This window comes from Vulpes vulpes, chromosome 14, assembly GCF_048418805.1.
Source record: "Vulpes vulpes isolate BD-2025 chromosome 14, VulVul3, whole genome shotgun sequence".
NCBI classification, from domain to species: domain Eukaryota; kingdom Metazoa; phylum Chordata; class Mammalia; order Carnivora; family Canidae; genus Vulpes; species Vulpes vulpes.
In genome coordinates this window covers 123888110-123908657 of record NC_132793.1, presented here as the reverse complement: position 1 = coordinate 123908657, position 20548 = coordinate 123888110, and the positions used below count along the sequence as shown (strand labels likewise).

Sequence of the window (20548 nt, the reverse complement as noted above, 5' to 3'; positions counted from 1 at the left end):
TCTTAAAAAAGTATAATAGCTTATCTCAAAGAGTAAAGGGAACATTACAAAATATTTATTATAAAAAGGGGCAATGGATATGATAAGGTAGAAACTTATTGCTTTAAAGTTTACTCACACTTAAAATCCAGCACTTCTGGTTCACTTATTTACCTATTTACCTATTGATTTATTTTTGGTTACTTTGTTACTGGGGGATTTATACTCACATTTGAAAAAGCAGCAATTCCTTGCTGACATTCTTCCTATCAACTACAATCTTTTTTTTTTTTTTTTTTTTATCAACTACAATCTTGTGACTACCAACGCCTTCACTTTTATCTTCTTTTTATATTTCACTTTATCTTCCCTGCATGTTACTAGAAATAAAGCTTTTAACATTTCAGAAGGTCAGGTGGAGTGCACAGGTTCCCATCTGCTTCAGAAGCCAGCAAAATCATAGGCCCCTCTGATACTTTCTTAGCACTGTTCCCTTAGTAGCAGTAAAAATGATCTTAGTTTCCTCTTCTGGAGAATTCTACTTAAAAAGTTGACCAAATATTAAAACCATGCCAAATCTGAATTCTTAACTCCATCAAATGTATTTTCTTGGTGTACATGGGGTGTTCCTTTGGTTATATATTTAGATAGTCACGAATTGAAACAACTTGAGGTCTCCTACGTCTTTTTATATTTTCATCAAGATAACTTTTTTAATTGGAGAGAAGGAACAACAAGTAAAAACTCAATAGTCTTACCATTTGTGATGAACTGATTGTCATATGCAAATTGATACTCATTTTCAGAGGAAGCAAGAGAGATCTCATTTCCCAAGAAAAGTCTAAGAATGATGTTTCCAGATACACTGCAATCTCTCTTCTAGCTATAAATTATACTTCCTTCCTATCCTCCTTCATTCTGCTTGCTCCTTCAGTCAGGAGCACCAATGCCCAAAGGCACAGAGCTCCAATGATGTGACACAGGGAAATGCATTGACTCAATTCCTGAGAGATTAAGGGCAGTAGGGAGAGGCTGGCTACCCCCAAATCCATGATTCATGATTTTGCTGAGGATATCCTAATAAAAACAACAGAAACAGAAGCATTTAGGAAACAATCAGCTATCTAAGAACTAACCAGGGCCTTGAGATCTATCTCCTAGTGATTCCTAATTTGTAAGCAGGAGTCACTTTGCATGTACCTTTCACATTTTGATACAGCTAATCACAGTCCAAGTCACTCAAGTCCAGAATGCATCTATTTTTTGTTCCACCTTAGTTAACAAGATATTTGTAGGAAATGTTCCACACCAATGCACTATATTAGAGATAGTGACAGATATAAAGGTCTAAAAAAATATGGTAAATGTCCTGAAAAACATATGGTCTAGGACAGAATCAGATGTATATACATTACTATTCTACTATTCTGATAATATGCAGTATTATAGATCAATAAACAAATAATCAGAAAAAGCTCAGTGAAAACTATGTTTATCTAAACATCAACATGGAAGAAGGGTTATTTGAATTGGGGAAAACTATGTTTATCTAAACATCAACATGGAAGAAGGGTTATTTGAATTGGATCTTGAAGGATGGGCAATTAGAAAATAACGAAAGGATTTTAAACCCTTAAAGGGTGGAACAATATGATCTTATTTGTGATTCAGAAAGATACTTTTGGCAGTAATACTGACAGTTATCTTTTACTCACAATTATGATGAATCTAGTAACCTACCCCCTTTCCTTAAAATGAAACAACAAAAATCAAAAGACTATACCACCCATATACCTATAGTCATGCAAAACTGTGCTTCACCAGTAGACTTTAATTGCATGGCAGCTATGTACAAGGCACTATGTACAAGGCACTATGCCAGACACTAAAGACAAAAGAAAGAAAGCCCCTCTTTCCTTCTAAGGAGTTCTCATCAAGAGACAAACATAAACCCACATGATAGGCACTATAAGAAAAGATAAGACAAAGTGCAATGGAACCTTTACTATGGGTTTTAAAGGAGGTCAACAGGCAGGCCAGATGGGGGAGAGTAAAGGTACAGTGGGAAAACCCCAGCTCCTCCAGGTTGGGCAAGCACAGAGGAGGAGGGGAGTGTCTATAAAGAACATGTAAAGTGAGAAAAGAAAAGATAGCAAAGGAGATGTAGTCAGCAGAAATCTACCACGTAGGGGATAGACAGAAGAAGTAGTGACAAATAAGATAAAACAGTGAGAGGGCCAGGAGGAGAAACCACACAGCATCGAAAACACTGAAGACCTTCAAGGGAAAGGGAAAGGGAAGGTCATTGACAATAAAGGCTACAGAGAGGACAAAAAACAAAAAACAAAAAACAAAACAAAACAAAAAACCTGAAGCAAAGAAGGTGAGTTTCTAAGCTCACCTGAGCTTAGAAGTAGTGGGCCGCAGTGCTCATCTGCTGGAGCACTTCCTGTACATGTGGATGACTGAATATGGGGAGACACAGTGTGAACCAACACTAAAACATGGGAGCCACTGACTCCTCACAATGAATAGTATAAAATTACTTTTTAATACAAATTAGAGTTTTAAAGAACCATGTTTTCATGCTTGATACGAAAACATCAAGATGAACTAACAAAAAGACAAAGTATCTGACATCCCATTTCCTTCTAACACTGACTGCAACACTCCTGATAATACACGGTGGGGTATTTTGACGTTGAATTTCAATTTCTATCTTGAGCTTGCAGGTGGCAAGACTACTTTTGGCGGTTTGACAAGTATACTTGAAAGGGTCCCAAGACCTTAGGAGGTATCAGCTAGACAGATGGTCAAGGTACAAAGATATTCTGCATCTTTTTTTTTTTTTTTTTTTCCTACAGGTCTTTAACCACCAAATGGTGTCATTAGAATGTAAAGCTTATTCAGCATTTGACTACTGGGGTAGTCAAGGTGTTTTCAAAGCTCCCTTTATCCTTCCACGTCTGAGATAAAAGATGACAAAATATCTGATTCACTCCACTAAAGACAGATGAAAGGGGAAAACCCAAAAAAGAAGCTTCCACTAGGCTTAACACAAACTGTCTTTTAAAATAACAAATCATCTTTTAAATGAACATTCTTTGTTTTTGTTAAAAGAGTAACATATCGGAATGAGGTGGGTGGCCATTTAGAATATTATTACAAATCAAACTGCTTGTCCTTATAAACAAAGGCCTATTTCGTAAAGCAGCAACATAGCACCTAATGCTTTGCACTATATTTTTATAGTCAATTAAATAATCTAACTATTGAGATGAGTAAAATCATAGGAGGGCAACCTCAAGGGGCAATAACATGCTAACACACGCACCGAGGTAGAAGGGAATTCAAAATGAGATATTAATCTTTAAAAAACATAAAATGTCTGAAATGACTCGTCACAAAAATAGTACTTCTTCACACTGTAAGGAAGTTAAGAACCTTAGCATGAAAATCACTTACCTAGCTCTTCATTTTCAATGACTTCAAATGTGGCCCAGATATCGCCTTTCGTAGGAATTATATTTTTTATTGCTAATATATCATTAGTTAATTCCTCTGCTTCCATCACTGGAGATATCTACGAGAGAGGTAAAGTTTCTTCAGAAGGAATGTCAGACACAGAAGTCAACTAATGACAGAGCCAGTAGAGCTCTCACCCCATCTACCAACTTACAATGCTCCAAGTTTCTTACTTAGTATGCTTACCTAGTTTCTCTAAGCACATAGAAAACACAGCCTGTTCAGATCTTCTCCATAAAATATTTTAATATGAGTGCAAAAAAAAAAAGATATTATAATATAGACATCAGGAAAAATTTTTTTTTTCTTGCTTAGTGATCAATTAGCTCACTCAAGGAGGGAAGACTATACCTGGTCATATGCAGAAAGACCTTTACCAGACAATGAATCCAGTGGTATTCCAGGACTAACAATTCTCATTCATCAGTTCAATAATCAAGAGTTCAAAGTGGTTTGGTTTGTTCAGTCTGGGCCCTGAATTACACACAATCGACTGCTGTCTACTATGCCAAAAAGCCCCAGGGTTTCAGTGGTCTGTGGTGTGCCCTGCCTGCCAAGTGACAGATGGTGGGCTACCAAAGCATGCTGGAGCCAGGACTGCAGGGCAGAGGGCAGAGTGTGCAGTGCCAGCCTTGGGGCCAGCTCCACAAGAGTCCCACAGCCTCAGGCCATGGCATAAGCAACACCATCTTCTTCAGGGAGTTTTGGGATTTTTGATTTGTTTCTTCTTGCTTCTGTTTCTGCCAATCTTAAATGCATACTGGACAAAAGCAAGCTGGCTTTTCTCAGTATGAATTTAGTTATAATGTTAAACAAACAGAAGATGTTTTAAACATTAGGATATTGCAACTGCAACCTAGTTTGTATAATTTCAGTAAAGTATGTTATCTCTTTAAAAGTTTCTTCAAAAAAGAATGTGCTCATTACCATTTCTCCTGTCCATTCTTGACCACAAGCATATTACACACATATAAAAAACAAAACACTTTTTGTTACAGTTAACTCCTACAATCTATCTCCTGGACTTTGTGGAATGTATAGTGGAATATATTAATGATACAATAAAGTACACTGGTTTCTATTTTTAAAAGTCCAATGAAATATAATCTTAAAAAGAATTTTAAAAACCCTCTATCTGAGAAAATCAGAAAACTTTAAGTAATAGAAACATTAGATGAATCATTTCAATGATGTTGCTCATCTGAATAGCTTTAACATTTTTTTAAAAAAAATATTTATTTATTCATAAGAGACACAGAGAGAAAGAGGCAGAGACAGAGGCAGAGGGAGAAGCAGGCTCCATGCAAGGAGCCTGATGTGGGACTTGATCCCAGGACTCCAGGATCATGACCTGGGCCAAAGGCAGGCACTAAACTGCCGAGCCACCCAGGGATCCCTCACTTTTTTTTTTTTTTTAGAAGCATAACCCTTTCTTTCTTTCTTTTTTAAAAATATTTTATTTATTTATTTATTTGTTTATTTATTTATTTATTTGAGAGAGAGAGAGAGAGAGAGAGAGAGCGAGAGAGGGGCAGAGATGCAGAGGGAGAAGCAGGCTCCCTCTGGGGAACCTGATGTGGGACTCCATCAAAGGACCCAGGGATCATGACCTGAGCCAAAGGCAGATGCTCAACCACTGAGCCACCCAGGTGTCCCGAAGCATAACCCTTTCTTAAAATAATAAATTACGGAGAAACCAAACTGTGAAAGAGTCAGCAGGGAGTGACTCAGGTTGACATAGGAACGGAGAAACAGAATTCCATTCCTTGTCCCAGAAGACTCCCAAGGACAAAAAAAATCCTAGAACTACTAGAACTACAAAAAGCATGCTTTGGGAATTATTACTCTAAGGAATATACAAATCAGTATGATGACCATGAGGTTAGAATGGGATGACCCCGGTTTGTGTTGGCCTTAATACTTTTAATTCCCAGTTTGTTTTCATGTAAACTTGAGACATTACTTGCTTCACCTCCCCCCTGGGGCTGAGATAATGACCAACTGAAATAAATATAACTGAAGAGTTTTCTAAAGTCTTAAGCATGAAGCAAATGTTAATGATTATTTTTATACAGTTTTCGTTGTTTTTAAAGAGAATTTGGGAGTTGTTATAGGTGAAACTAGACAGTCCTTTATGGGTATACACTTAAAATAAGTAAGAAATTTGTTCAATTGTAATAGCTTGTGTTATGGTCTTTTAAGTAGGACAAAGTTAAAATGAGCTATTAGAGAGTTTGTGTGTAGAGGGAGTTAGGTCATGTGCTCTGAATACCTCTTCTAGTTACTGATGAACCTGTGCTGACTGTATGTACTACTTCCTTGTGTCCCCTATTACCAACATACCACCATCAGCTTAAGAAATTTGATGTGGTCAAGGTTTCTGCCCTCTTAGGGACAAAACTTATGATTACAGTAGTTCACTCTATGTTCTCAGTGAGTTAATGACCAGTGCTACACAGACTTAATATGTAATCAATTAAAAAATACAGATTAAAAATTACAATATATTTAACAAAACTAAAGTCCAGAAATACATAAAACTTTGTTTAAATCTTAGACTTTAGATGGCAGAATGTTTTCCTCATCCCAAGAATGTAGTCTTAACTAAGCAGGAATCTGAATTATCACTGTTACTCTCCTTCAGGCAGACTAAGTACAGGATATGACCGCATAAGAAGGATACTTTAATTCAGGAAAAAAAAAAAAAAAAGTATCATATTCCTAAAACAGAGAAGAATTGTCCAATATTCAAGTAAATTGAAAGACAGGAAGTCTAAAACACAAGAGTGGAAAGCATGCTTTGGGAATTATTACTCTAAGGAATATACAAATCAGTATGATGACCATGAGGTTAGAAATGGGATGACCCCAGTATGTGTTGGCCTTAATACTTTTAATTCCCAGTTTTTCATCTAAACTTGAGACATTACTTGCTTCACCTACCCCCTGGGGCTGAGGTAATGACCAACTGAAATAAATAATAAAATAAATAATAAAAATAATACAGGACTAGTGGCATTAATTATTTATTAAACACTTATGTGCCAAGCAACTTACTGTTTTGCAATGCAGTATTTTAGTGAAGACTCGCATCAATGATACAATGTAAATACTCTAATTTTTCCCCATTTTACAGGTGAAACAATTTCAACTCAGAGTAAGAGGAACAAAATTTGAGATCAGGTTATTTTCTAGAACCTACAGAAAGTCCTAGCCATAACCTAGAGCATCTAAGATGTTCTCTTTCCAAATGACTAAAACTTGGAATTTCTGGAGGATATTGGAATAAAAAGTCAACCCTATCAATCAGTCCTTTGAACTGGACAGATAAAATACAAAAAAATAATGGAAAATTCAAGATGCCTAATTACTGCATACTAATACTTGCAATTTCCAAAAGTTTACATCCATCTTGAGGACTCACCCGAATTATAATACTGCAGTCAGGTTCCTTCCTTTCTACATAGACTTCAATTAATAAATCTCCAGCCTGGGAAACCTAGAAAGGGGCAGATGTAAAAACAGCAAATGTAAGTATGAGACTTAAGACAGAATATCCTAGTCCTATTGCTAAATATTTCAAAGTAGTTGAATGAGCCTGTCAATAGCATGATACCCATTATCCAGATGTGGTTGACAAGGAATCTACACAAATGATATAATTACAGTGCAATTTTTTTCATCTCTTTCAACTCTTTTCAAGAGTTTAATGTCCTAAAATACTCATTATTCTTAGTAAAATAATGCATCTGGCTACAGTGAGAATATGCTGACTTCAACAACAGAAATTATAAGAGCCATCGCTATGTATATTAATAGGATAGGCAAAATGAGAAGTGAAAATGATCCATATGTAATTGCCCTCTAATCTACAGTGTGGGTATCATATCAATAATTAAAAGAGGAAATAGGTGTTGCTAAATTTTCAAAGAGGTATGTGAAAAATTGAAACTTGAGGATAAATTAGGTTGGAGCTATATTAAAACTAAAAATAGAGAAAGTGTATTTAGCCAAAAAAAAAAAAAAAGTGAAGTGATAGAATAAAGTAGATGAAGAAGATAAATTTTTTATTTTAATTATCTTCAGCCAACCATTTACCGTTCTAATATTTGGGTCACTATGATAACCCAGGAGACATCTAGTGAAGAAGAGAAAATCCAGAAAACAAAAATCATAAACTATCACTATGTAGATCGACAGCATAATGTGGAAAGGATTAACGAAGAATCAAATAAATCTATGAAAAAATTTGGGATAGCTTTTTTTCAGAAATTGCCTCAAGTTATGTAACCACTTAGAAATAATATCTCCCAACTAAAAAAAAATGATCATATTGGAGAAACAATCATTCTGAAGTTAAATTTGCCTAAAAATAAAACCTGATGAACAAATTAGTGAGGAAAACATTAAAAATGTACTTTGAGGAAATGTTCTTAATTATTCTGGCTCTACAGACTTAGAATAGCTTATTTCTAATTTTTCTTCCTCACTTTCGATATGCTACACAAAAATTCAAGGGAAGAAAAGATACAGTTGACATTTCTACTTTTCACTGTGTTTGCATAAACAGCTCTCCAGGAAGGACACATTTTAAAAATTAAAAACGCAAACACAAAGGACTCATAGAGAGAAGCCAAAACAAGAATAGCTACGAAATTCAAACAGGGAGAAGACATGGAGGCTGTCAAAAAAATACACCATAGCAGAGTTTTGAATGCATTAGAGAAAAACACAAGCAAAAGAACAGGTTAGTCCGAAGTCCTCTACTTTTCTTGTCCAATTACTCTATTTTATAGACAATTCTTTTCTTCTATTTACTGACTTGTACTTAATTAAAAAGCAGCCAAGACTCACTTCATTGCTGTAGTATGAATACAAAAGATAAAAATGCAGGACACTCATACTTCATCTAATAACAACATAGGTAATGCTGCCAAAGATTATCCTTTGGGCTCACACAACACTTTATTTCATGACTGAAACTCCCCAAAAAGCAGTAATTCAAGAGAACTGGTAAGTCAGATATTTTTTAGTGTTACAGTTAACTCCTCTGGAGGCTGCATTACTTACTTAAGGTCAAAATAGAGGAGAAGCTTTCTTAGGTAAGTAGGATATCACGGTACTAGTACTCAGGGATCTCGGGCACTAGAATGGAAGCCTTTACTCCCTGGCTTCATATGGAATGGTGCCTCCAATGACTTCTCTGATATCAGGAATAAGGTAAATTTAGAGTGTGACTAATAAGTTAGCATTTACCTCATTCCCTGTGTATATCTATAAAAAGAATATATTTGACCTATTGATATTATTTACATTGGTGTCCTGAATCCACAATTCCTAGTGATTAGAAGATTAAATATGAATTTTAAGAAAATCCAGTGAATGTTCATCAAACAAGGCAAGGTACACTAGAAAACTGCAGGGCAACCTGAACACACAAATTTAATATATATAATGTGACTCAGGAAAGCAAAAGAAGATTTAGAAAATAGTCAATTTAAGACATAAATCAGCGTATGTGACAAAGATGACATTAGAAACATTCCACTAATATAATCATCTGAGAGCATGCAGAGCAAAAGCATAAAGGAAATAATTTATATTTTCAAAATCATAATGGAAAGAATCATTATAGAGCTGAATTTTCAATTTACTCTGGTATTTCTTTGGCTTTAAATGCTTCCTTTGAAATCCACTGGCATTTTTAATAGCGCATTTGTAACTAAAAATTGATTTTATAAAGGGCACTGATATGATTAATAATGATTTTTCCCTCTGTATTTTGAAAAATTTACATTAACATACTTTGGCATTTTGCATATAAGCAACATGCTGCAGAATTACACAACTATTTTATCTACGTTCTTTTTCCCCCATTACTTTTATTTTGCTTCAAACAGGAACTTGAAAATAAATACAAGAAACATCTTTACTTACAATAGAGGTTTTTTGTTTTTTTTGTTGTTTTAATTTAATTTTTTTTTTTTGTTTTTAATTCTTTAGAGATCTAACTATTTCTACTCACTTGAGTGTCTTTCCACTTGGTAATAAAGCTATTTTCTATGTCCATTTGTTTGACTTGGTCTTCTTTAACCTGTTTAAAATATAATTTGGGACATTCTAATAAAATACAAGGAGTGATGGTACTCGTCCTCACATAACTCTTCAGGAATTTAAAGACCAACAATTTAAAAATAAATGAGAATGGCCATCTTAATCAGCACAGGCCCATATAGTAGAGCAGAAATAAAGTCAACATGACAGAGCTTCATAAAATTCAGAGCATTTTCTGATGATATTACTTCAAGCTGTGGATTCCATCAATGGAAGCTGTATCACTAAGCAACTTAATAAGCAAAGGGGCTGACAAATGATTCGCTACAATATTTATGTAAGTTGAGAGACAGGACTCATGCCTCAAACTGAAATCCTCATTAAGTGCATATGAAATATCCACCACGTAAGGTTAGAGTTAGCAAAACTACAAAGATAACCATTAATTTTTTTTATTCAGGTAACAGTACAAAAAATAGAAAATAAAGAGAGCATGTAAAGCCACATGTTATTTTTGTTCCTAATTCTTTCATTTCTCAGCATCAGAATTATTGCAAAGAAGCTGCTGTTGATCAAAAACAGTGGACACATATAGAAAGAAAAAAGAGATCAAAGAGCAAAGAGAATCCAACAATTTTGGTGTCCATTCCTATATAAAATAAGATACAAAATGCTTGTTTTTATTTTCCTAAAATAGTTTTTTTCCCTTTAGGAATCTTGTGATCACTTACTAAAAGAAGGTAAGCCTACATATAATAACCTATTACAGGGCAGCCCGGGTGGCTCAGTGGTTGAGCGCCTGCCTTCAGCCCAGGGCGTGATCCTGGAGACCCAGGATCAAGTCCCACGTCGGGCTCCCTGCATGGAGCCTGCTTCTCCCTCTGCCTGTGTCTCTGCCTCTCTCTCTCTCTCTCTCTCTCTCATGAATGAATAAATAAGATCTTTAAAAAATAATAACCTATCACACTAGCCCACTTGATTTCAACTAACATAGCCATAACCCTGGAAAACAAGAAGTCTTATACAACACCATTTAACAGAGGGCCCCAAAGTTAGTACTCTGACAGTGGTAATTAAGATGCCAGTGGTAATCAAATGATGAAACTGGAGCTTTGATCCAGATCCCTTAAATTCTCCCCCACCCCCATATTCAAACCCTGGGCTTATTTCCTCTATTTTTATTTCTTTCAACTAAGAAATCATCCTCATTCTGACAGTTTTCTGATGAAACACGAATATATTGACTTCATAAAATAGCAAACTGAAAGTCAAATAATTAAAACTGTTAACTTAGTAAAAAACCACAGGATATTATATCAGGATTTTATTCACTTCTAATTCAGACACTATTAAAAGAAAACACTAAAATGCATTCAATTGCAGAATTTATCAGCCTGGTATTTATTACTAAATTTGTGAAAGTCTAGATACACTTAATGCATACATATACTGACAAGGGAAAAAAGCCACAGAATCACCATAAGTAGAAATATTCTGTACAAAAGACACCACCACATGGCCTTAAAAACAGCCAAAATTAAATGAATGGCTATAGCTTAAAAGGCTAGTTGTACCTAACATATTAAAGATCATATAACTATCCCTTATTTTTAGACATTCATAAAAACTTGATTATAAACATCCTAAAATATATATATATATTTTTTTCAACAGTAACATCAAAACTATTTTAACAAGGGCAGGATATAAAATATTTACCTCAAATATCTCAACATAATTGTTAATTAAGTCCTCGATTACATTCACTTCTTCGCTAGTTTGTCCCTTAGTTTGAAACAAACAGGATGAAAAGACCAAGGCCAAATTATGCGCATTCATATGATTGATTTCTGAGCACTTCTGAACCCTGTTAGAGAAAAGCAAAACTCATTACAACACACGTCTATATGAAAATTTCACAGAACTTTAGTCACAATACCCATTTGTCATTACTTAGCACACACATACTGAAGGTCTCTAACATAACCGGTATGGTGGTGATTTAAAGAAAAATGCACAGTTCTTTCTTCCAAGTAGTTTACAGTCTAGCTAAGAGCATAAGAAAAAAATAAAAGAAGATATGACTACAGGTTATAAAGCAGTGCCAAGTCTGTTGATTGGAGGAGGGACTCACCATGTCCAAATAGTCACAGATAATGGTGCAATCTGAGGCTAAGGATTAAGATACGCTTGCACAATGGTGGAAAATGACTAACGGGACTGAACCATAAATGAAAGAGGGGATAAGGGGCAGTAGGTAAGTCGGAAACAAGGCAAGAGAGGTGAACTGGGAGGCGTATAGGAGAGAGCTCCAAATTCAAGATTCAAGGAAGAGCTGAGTTTTCCAGGAAGGGATAAATCAGGTGAGAAAATATTTGGCAGCATGTGTTTGTATAGTTATTCAAAATTGAATATTATCTTTCAAAAAGCAAACAACTTAAAAATACAAGTATACTTTTCTTGGATATAACTAAGAATGACTTTTTACAATGAACAGACACGACCAGAAGAGTCAACTCTCCCCATGAGTAGGCTACAATATTTGTGTCTTATGAAGATCACTTAAAAGGACAACTGACCTTTGAATAACAACACAGTCTGAACTCTGTGGGTCCACTTACATGTGGATTCTTTTCCATAAATACAGTATAGTACGATAAATGTGTTTTCCTTCTGATTTTCTTAATAACATTTTCTTTTCTGTAGCTTACTTTACTGTAAGAATACAGTATATAATAATACATATATCATACACAATACGTGTTAATTGGCTGTACATGTTACTGGTCAGGCTTCTGGTCAACAGTAGGCTATTAGTAGTTAACTTTGAGGGAGTCAAAAGTTATACATGGGTTTTCAACTGTGTGAGGGAGCAGTGCCCCTAAATCCTGCTTTGTTCAAGGGTCAATTCATACATGTTAAGTGCAAAGTCATTTAAAAAATACTACAGGCTTCACCCCAATAAAAGGGAATTTACATAGATACAAATGCACAGATGACACCTATAAGTGACACACATGGATGTATCTGTTGATGCTACTTGCCACTGACTACATATAATAGGACCCTGCTTAATTGCATAATTAGATTTATAAAAGTTAAAATACATACTAAAAAAGGAGACCAAATGTACCAAAGGAATAAAACAAGACTAAGTTAGGTACACCTGTCTATAAAAAGCAGAGATTCTAGTAGTTACAAAAAAGAGTAAAAGGTGATGTAACAAACTCACAATAAAATACCAAATTGCCTAGCAGAGACAGAACAAGTGCAATCATCATATGTGATTTATAAGATGCAAAAGGAATTGCAGGTTAATAGAGGAGGGTGTAATAATTGTGGACATCCCTCTCAAAACCACTCCTGTACTTTTATCACACTAAATTATAAATATCTAGAAAATTTATCTGCAGGTCTGCCTGTGTTACTAGAAACGAAGCATCTCCCCATCAGGGACTCTTGCTTTAATCACACTGGAGTGTGTAATAAATATCTGGTGAATGGAATTAAGTAAATGTTAGTCATGGAGGAAGCGATTTGTTATCTGAGGCAGGGATGGAATTAAATGCTAAATCAACCTGACCTTATCCAAATCGACCTCTCAAACTTCTGACAACTCTATCAAACGTCCCCACCTTTTGTGAGACTTCCTTCCGCGATAGCATCCTCCTTTGCTACTCTTCATCTCTCTTCTCTTCCATTTCTGCAGCTGCCTTAATTTCTGGCATAAAGTCCACACTACACAGTTTTTTTCCTTCCCTTCCTTTATTTCTATGCCGCACACCCGATCATTCCCAAGGCTTCCTACTCAGCCCACTGAGTCCGTTCTCACGCAGGCCTTCTCATTAGAAGCCCAAGGAAACGGTTTCCTGATTACTTTCTCTGCATCTATTCTAATCTCTTTTCAATCAATCCCATTCATGGGTTATTGTCCCAAAACAAATCTGATCACTCTTTATGGCTTAAAGGAATAAAATCTAAATGTTTTTACATGACCATCTGAGTCTTTCACAACCACCTGCCAGCCAACTACAAACTAGCTCATCCCCTAGCACACCTGTTTCCTAGAAAATACCCTCTACTCATTTCTCGTACTTATGTTTCTATCACATCCTCCTCTTATACCCCTTTAGATGTGAAGCATCCCCTATATGTCAACACACGACAAATCACTCAATCCTTCCTCCTATGATAAAATTGTTTATATTAAAAGCTGTCCCAATGTTGCTGTGTTTCCTAAAAAAATATAAAATGTCCTGCAGCACTCCTGTGCATTCACTCGGACATCCAGATGCTCAGGTTGGGAATGGTGGTCTTAAGACTTTTCGTCTTCCTGTATGCTTTTTTTTTTTTTTTAAGATTTTATTTATTCACGAGAGACACAAGGAGAGAGGCAGAGGCAGGCAGAGGGAGAAGCAGGTCCCGCCGGAGAGCCTGATGCGGGACTCGATCACAGGACCTGGGATCACAACCTGAGCCAAAGAAGCTCAACCACTGTGTCACCCAGGTGCCCAGGGGATTTCATTTTAAAACCATTTTCTTCACCCATCCTTCCATCCACTTACTCTCTGTCAACTACCAGTTGTTCTCTGTATTTAAGAATCTGGCCTTTTTTTTCTTTTTTTTGGGGGGGGGCGGTCTTTCTCCCTGCCTCCCTTCTTTGTTCATTTCTTTCTTCAATTCCATATACACGTGAAATCATATGGTATTTGTCTTTTTCAGTCTGAATTGTTTCACTTACTATAACATCCTCTAAGTCTATTCATATTGCAAATGATGAAAACCTCAATTTTTTTTTATGGCCGAGTAGTATTTCATTGTGTTTATTTGCTAACTTCTTTATCCACTCATCTATTGATGGACACTAAATGTTGCTTCTATGACTCAGCTATTGTAAATAATACTTCAATAAACATAGAGGTGCATATTTTTTTTTGAATTAGTGCTTTTACTTTCTTCAAGTAAATACCCAGTAGTGGAATTACTAGACTATATGGTAGTTCTATTTTTAATGCTTTGAGGAACATCCATACTGTTTCCACAGCAGCTATACTATCATATCCCCATCAACAGTGCATGAGGGATCCCTCCTCTCCATATCCTTGCCAACACTTATTATTTTCTGTCTTTTTGATACTAGCCATTCTGACTAGTGTAAGGTGATAGATATCTCATGGTAGCTTTAATTTGCATTTTTCTGATGATAAGTAATGTTGGCCATCCGTATGTCTTTGCAGAAATATCTATTCAGGTCCTCTGCCTATTTTTAATCAGATTATTTGTTTTTCTGTCATTGATTTGTAGAAGTTCTTTATATACTTTGAATATTAACTCCTTATCAGATATATCATTTGCAAATACCTTCCCCCAAACAGTAGGCTGCCTGGTTTTGTTGATGGTTTCCTTCGCTGTACAAAAGCATTATATTTTGTGTAGTCCCAATAGTTTAATTTTGATTTTGTTTCCCTTGCCCAAGAAGACATCTAGAAACATGTTTCTAAGGCAAATGTCAAAGAAATTACTATGTCTTATTCTAGGATTTTTATTGATTCAGGTCTCACATTTATATTTTTTGGAGTATAACTCTTTCACCTCATTAAGTTTATTCCTAAATATTTTATTATTTTTGGTGCAATTATGTATGGAATTATTTTCTTAATTTCTCTTTCTGCTACTTTATTATTAGTCTCTAGAAATGCAACAGATTTCTGTATTTTTGTTTTGTATCCTATGACCCTACTGAATACATTTATCAATTCTAGTAGCTTTTTGGTAGATTGATCCATTTTTAAGATATGATGGGAAATTCTCAGTCACAGAAAGTTAGCTATACTACTTTAAATTTAAGTAATAATGACTTATCTAATACCATGTTTGAAATGTCTAAGAAAGTTCATGAAACCACCCACCTGTACAGGTGTTCAATTACAGCTGCCAATGTTGCTCGGTTGACCCCTGGAAGAGTACGTATAAATGCTCCATACTTTTTAATTCTTTCCTTGTCTTCCTGAGTATCTAGAGGTTAAAAACGAAACAAAACAAAACAATTTTAGGCCTAAACTAATAGTCTGGATTACATATTTGCATTTTAACAGTATTTTAAAACAATATTCATTACTGTATTTCACTAAGTGATCTAATCAAGTTTCAACAGAATAAACATTTGAACTTCTTTAATTCTGGAAAAGCATTTACATCAATATTACATGGTTATAAACTGTAATTCTAATACTCTCTAATTAAAAACAAAGCACTTTCAAAACCCAGGTTTGCATTTCATTTTCCACTTTATGAACTACTGAACTTCAACTAATAGGAATATATTCAATTTATAACTAAAATTGCAGTGAAAATTGAGAGATAAACCAAAATTACTTTAACTTTGGCTACAGAAAGATTTCACTGTTATTTGAAAATGACATTTCTGATTTTTTTTTCTTGTGAAATCATAAAAGTCTTACCAAAACTATGAACCATCCCAAAGCTATGAATTGCATTACTCCACAGATCCATGTACAAGGCCTTTTACCAACCCTGGCACCTCCAACTCCTTGGGAAAGGGAAGGGGGCAATGGAAGGAGTCATGTGTAGGCCCTGATAACTCTGACACAGACTGAGAGGAGGCTGGACCCTCTGTCTCTGTCACTAACAGAACTTGAGTTAGTTATAGAGAGGAAGATGAGAAGGAATTATACTCCCCTCTCCAAACCGTGGAAGTCAAATATATGGAGAAACTAGACTCAGGAACCCCGAAAGTTCCAAACTCTAGAAAATGTGTAATTAGGGTCTGATCTGACCTGCTAAGTCACAGGGGAAATAAAAGGCCATTCTTCAAATAAACAACTTGTGCTGATTTTGTATCTTAAGGGAATTGCACTTATATATTCCTTTGCAATTCCCAACTACCTTTAGAAACAAGATTTTTTGATTTTCTGCTTAGCCCTACCTATTCTATTCACAGAAAACCAGCAGCACATTAATGATTCTTTAAAAGTACACGGTCACTTACAAAGGGCATTAGGATCCCTGGGGAGGTAGAAACTCTGTGGTACATGTTTGAAGTATACTCCTATTTAAAACTATAACTGATAGCTCTTTTATACTGATTAAGCCTGCTGATAAGGTCTATAAAAGTAAACATGACCATATAGACTTAAATGTGCTAGCAGGTGACTTTCTAAAAAAGGGGAAAATACCCAAATTATATTCAAAGGACTATAATGGAACTGAATGAAGAATTATCAATACAGTACAATCAATACAATCCAAACACTCTCTTCTCATCCAGTTTCTAACTATACTGGTATGTATTTATTTATTTATTTACTTTTTAAGATTTTATTTATTTATTCATGGGAGACACAGAGAAAGAGGCAGAGACACAGGCAGAGGGAGAAGCAGACTCCATTCAGGGAGCCTGACATGGGACTCGATCCTGGGTCTCCAGGATCATGCCCTGGGCTGAAGGCAGCGCTAAACCGGTGAGGCACCCGGGCTGCCCTAGTGGTATTTATTTAATAAAATATAGTTAGTACTACCACACTTATAACAAGAATTCATGCTAATGCAGTATATTTTCACAAATCTAATAAGGGTAAAATAGATATTTTCAAAGCAAAGCTTAAGTAATTTGAAAGTAAAACTTAAGATAGATTTCAGGTCATATAGAAAATACAATGAACTGTTCAGCTAGCCACAGACTTCAGACAATTTATTGGTGTTCTTAGAAAAAGAGACCATAGATCATATTAATAGGTGGTATGACACCATAAGGCATTCTTTGCCTCAATGCACAGGACCCAAGAGATCTCTCCTAATATGAGGTCATCCAGAAAGTTCCAGGTTATTCTTGTCAGATCCAATACAGAGCACTTCTGATAAGTCAGGGTGAGCTATGCTGGATCTAAAAGCAAACAATTTTAAGACTATCTGACCTAGTATCCAAAACTTTCTCCAAGTAAATTCTCAAAAAATTCACACACAAGTAAAAAGTGAACACGTTCCTCTTTGATACACACTATCTACCAACTACCTCCTCCTGGTAGATTGACAACATGAAAGACATCTTGTCACAGAACCTAATAATTGAGCAAAAGTATATTTGCCTCAAATTTTTGATAACTGGTTTTAAAATAAAGACAAATTGGAAGCCTTTATAGAGATGCTATAAATAATTTCATAGTTATAAATTATGATAAAATCTTGAGACAAAAATAAGGGGGGCAAGGTAATTGGGTTTAAAGAGATATATTATCTGATTCCATATTTTATATCCCATATAATTATGCAATCAACTTTCTTTTTGATTAGAGGTGAACCTATTGATTTGAGAAATACCAGGAAGCAAATAAAGGGCTTCTGGATTGGCAAACTGCGAAAAGCTTTATTTTAATAACAATCCCATTCCCCTCTTACTGACACTAATATGGATCATTCTTGGGATGGTTTTTCACCTGTGGATGTTTTATAACATAATTTCTACATTAAACTCTTAAAATATCATATTTACATTGAGATTAAATAAATACTTTAATTGAAAAAGCCTATTTCTCAACAGAGAAACATCATATAGTTAAATTCAAAGGTGAATTTTGCAAAAAATCATGATATATATTAAACATACAAGTGAGAAATGTATTAGTAAATTATAGTAAAACGTTAAATTTTTTAATTAAAAAATTCAGACTGAAAATCATTTTGAAAGTACTATAGATACATGAGAAATGTTTGTGGTTCATTAATAGGGATTATATATAAATTATAGGTGTGGGACAAATAATACAGAATAATAAAAATGAAAATAGTCCTATTAGAAAGGTGAGATTAAAAGTATTGTTTAGGGATGCCTGGTGGCTCAACAGTTGAATATCTGCCTTTTGGCCCAGGGCATGATCCTGGAGTCCCAGGATCAAGTTCCACATCGGGCTCCCTGCATTGAGTCTGTTTCTCTCTCTATGTCTCTGCCTCTCTCTCTGTGTGTCTCTCATGAATAAATAAAATCTAAAAAACAAAAACAAAAACAAAAACAAAAATAAAAGTATGTTTAAAAGGCTTCATTTTTGTAATGCTTTTGTAAAAGGAGTTATTTTGAATTAATAGATGTAAATTGAAGTTTTACTGAATCAACCCAGTATTTTAATAAACTACCTCTCGAGGATCATTTTACACTGTAGCAAAGTTGCTTTATTTTTTTAATTAATGAAGGGAAAATGAAGAAGGAAAGAGTTTTAAAAATGTTGTTATGTACTCCTATATTGGTAGAATAAATGATAGAGGCAAAGAGCCAATGGGGAAATGGTATAAAACCAACCCTATTTTACATCTTTCATTTTAATCTTAAAGAGAAGTTAATAGCATACATGGACTTGACTGAAACACTTCCAAAGTTAAAGCAAACACTAAGAAATCTGAAAACTAAGAATTAGTTTAACACACTATTTAGCAATCATTACTATACATTTCTTTTGAGGTAGATATAAACAACTATTGATATTTGCACAATTTCTGTTCTAAGCCATTATGTACATTATTCCTTTCAATATTCAGATTATCAAAGATTGTAAAAAATAATTATCAAATTAAAAGGCAAGCATTTATTATCTTTGGTATCATATGATTACCTAAAGCAGAGATCCAATATGGATAGAGCTCCTTAGTAAGAAGTGCATCGTCAATGTCAGAGAGGAAATTTTTCAACACCCCTGTCACATCTTCAAGCTGATGCTTTCCAGCTCTCAATTTAAAGCTTCTTGCATCCTTTTTGAAACTCTCCAGGAGTTCACTTATGTGCAAAGGATCACCATTCTTTTGATAGATATATTTGCACCCTAAACCTTTGTTAAGAAAAAGTTAAACAAAAAAAGTCAAAAATCGAAATCCATTTTAATATCTTAGAAAAATTTTGTGTTGGGATATTGAACAAGACAAAATCATTAACCAAGAGTTGATATTAACATCATGAAGGAAAAGGCTCCCTCACCCACTAATTTTAGCATTTAAAATGCAAACCTGATAAACAAACTATTTCAACCTCAGCTGTTAGCAAGCCCCTGGTCAGCCCTTCCCCCAGTTTTTCATGGTACCACAGGTGCCCTATCTTCACTCTGTCTCCCAGAATTCAAGCTTGTCTCCAGTTTTACCAATAAAAGTGAAGATCTCTGGTATAATTTTTTTTAATGCTGTTGCACTCGTATTTGTATATTAATTTCCATTCCACATTTTCATCTTCAAGATGAAGAGCTGAGTCCTCTCCTTTTTTTTTTGAAGGGTCAGGAGGAGAGAGAATCTCAAGATCTCAAGCAGGCTCCACCCCGAGCACAGAGCCCAACATGAGGCTTGATCTTTCGACCCTGAGATCATGACCTGAGCTGAAATCAAGAGTTATATGCTTAACCAACTGAGCCACCCAGGTGCCCCAAGGGTCATCTCCCTTTCAAACTTACTGATTCATCAAGTGCCCCATATAAACTACCAGGAAGAGGAGGAGTGGTTAATAAGAGGAAGAGGAATAAAGAGTAGTGATGGGAATAATGATGATATAAACAACAAAAAAATAATGTTATCTTGCCCCCACCCTCTCCCAAGTCTCTGGTCTCTCCTCCTTCCAAAACCCACTGAGTTTCCTGTACTTATGCTTCCTACCATCTCACGCTCTTGTTCATCCTTGAGTCACAATCTTGCTTCTGTGTCCAATCCTACTTTATTGGGACTATCTTCATCAAATATACCAATGACAACCTATTTTCTAGGTGCTTCTCTGTTTTTACTCAGTGAGTAAACACTGAATAAAACACTACAGTGTTTGACACTCCAAATAAATCCCCGCTGAAATTATTTTAATTCCATGGCTTTCATAACATCACAATATCACAATCCCCATATCTTTCCTCCCACGTCCTCTAGATGACTCTTCCAGTTCTCTATTTATACTGCCACCTAGTATTTACTAATGATTCCAGAAATTCATCCTCAAGTCTCAACTCTTCCTGAC

The 20548-nt window shown here is 35.2% G+C and overlaps 1 protein-coding gene across 11 annotated transcripts in view; it reads right to left on the bottom strand.

Moving 5' to 3' along the window:
- ARAP2 (ArfGAP with RhoGAP domain, ankyrin repeat and PH domain 2) overlaps positions 1-20548 on the bottom strand; it is a 188018-nt gene that overhangs the window by 46696 nt on the left and 120774 nt on the right. For 7 of the 11 annotated variants that reach the window (XM_025997529.2, XM_025997521.2, XM_072737911.1 and 4 more), the window contains 6 exons: positions 19179-19391; positions 15468-15573; positions 11278-11425; positions 9530-9598; positions 6929-7003; positions 3445-3562 (listed from right to left, as the gene is read on the bottom strand). In XM_025997529.2, coding sequence (XP_025853314.2) covers positions 3445-3562; positions 6929-7003; positions 9530-9598; positions 11278-11425; positions 15468-15573; positions 19179-19391 — 729 coding nt within the window. The remainder of the gene's footprint in view (positions 1-3444; positions 3563-6928; positions 7004-9529; positions 9599-11277; positions 11426-15467; positions 15574-19178; positions 19392-20548) is intronic. The other 4 variants (XM_072737910.1, XM_072737914.1, XM_025997544.2 and 1 more) reach the window with 1 other exon arrangement.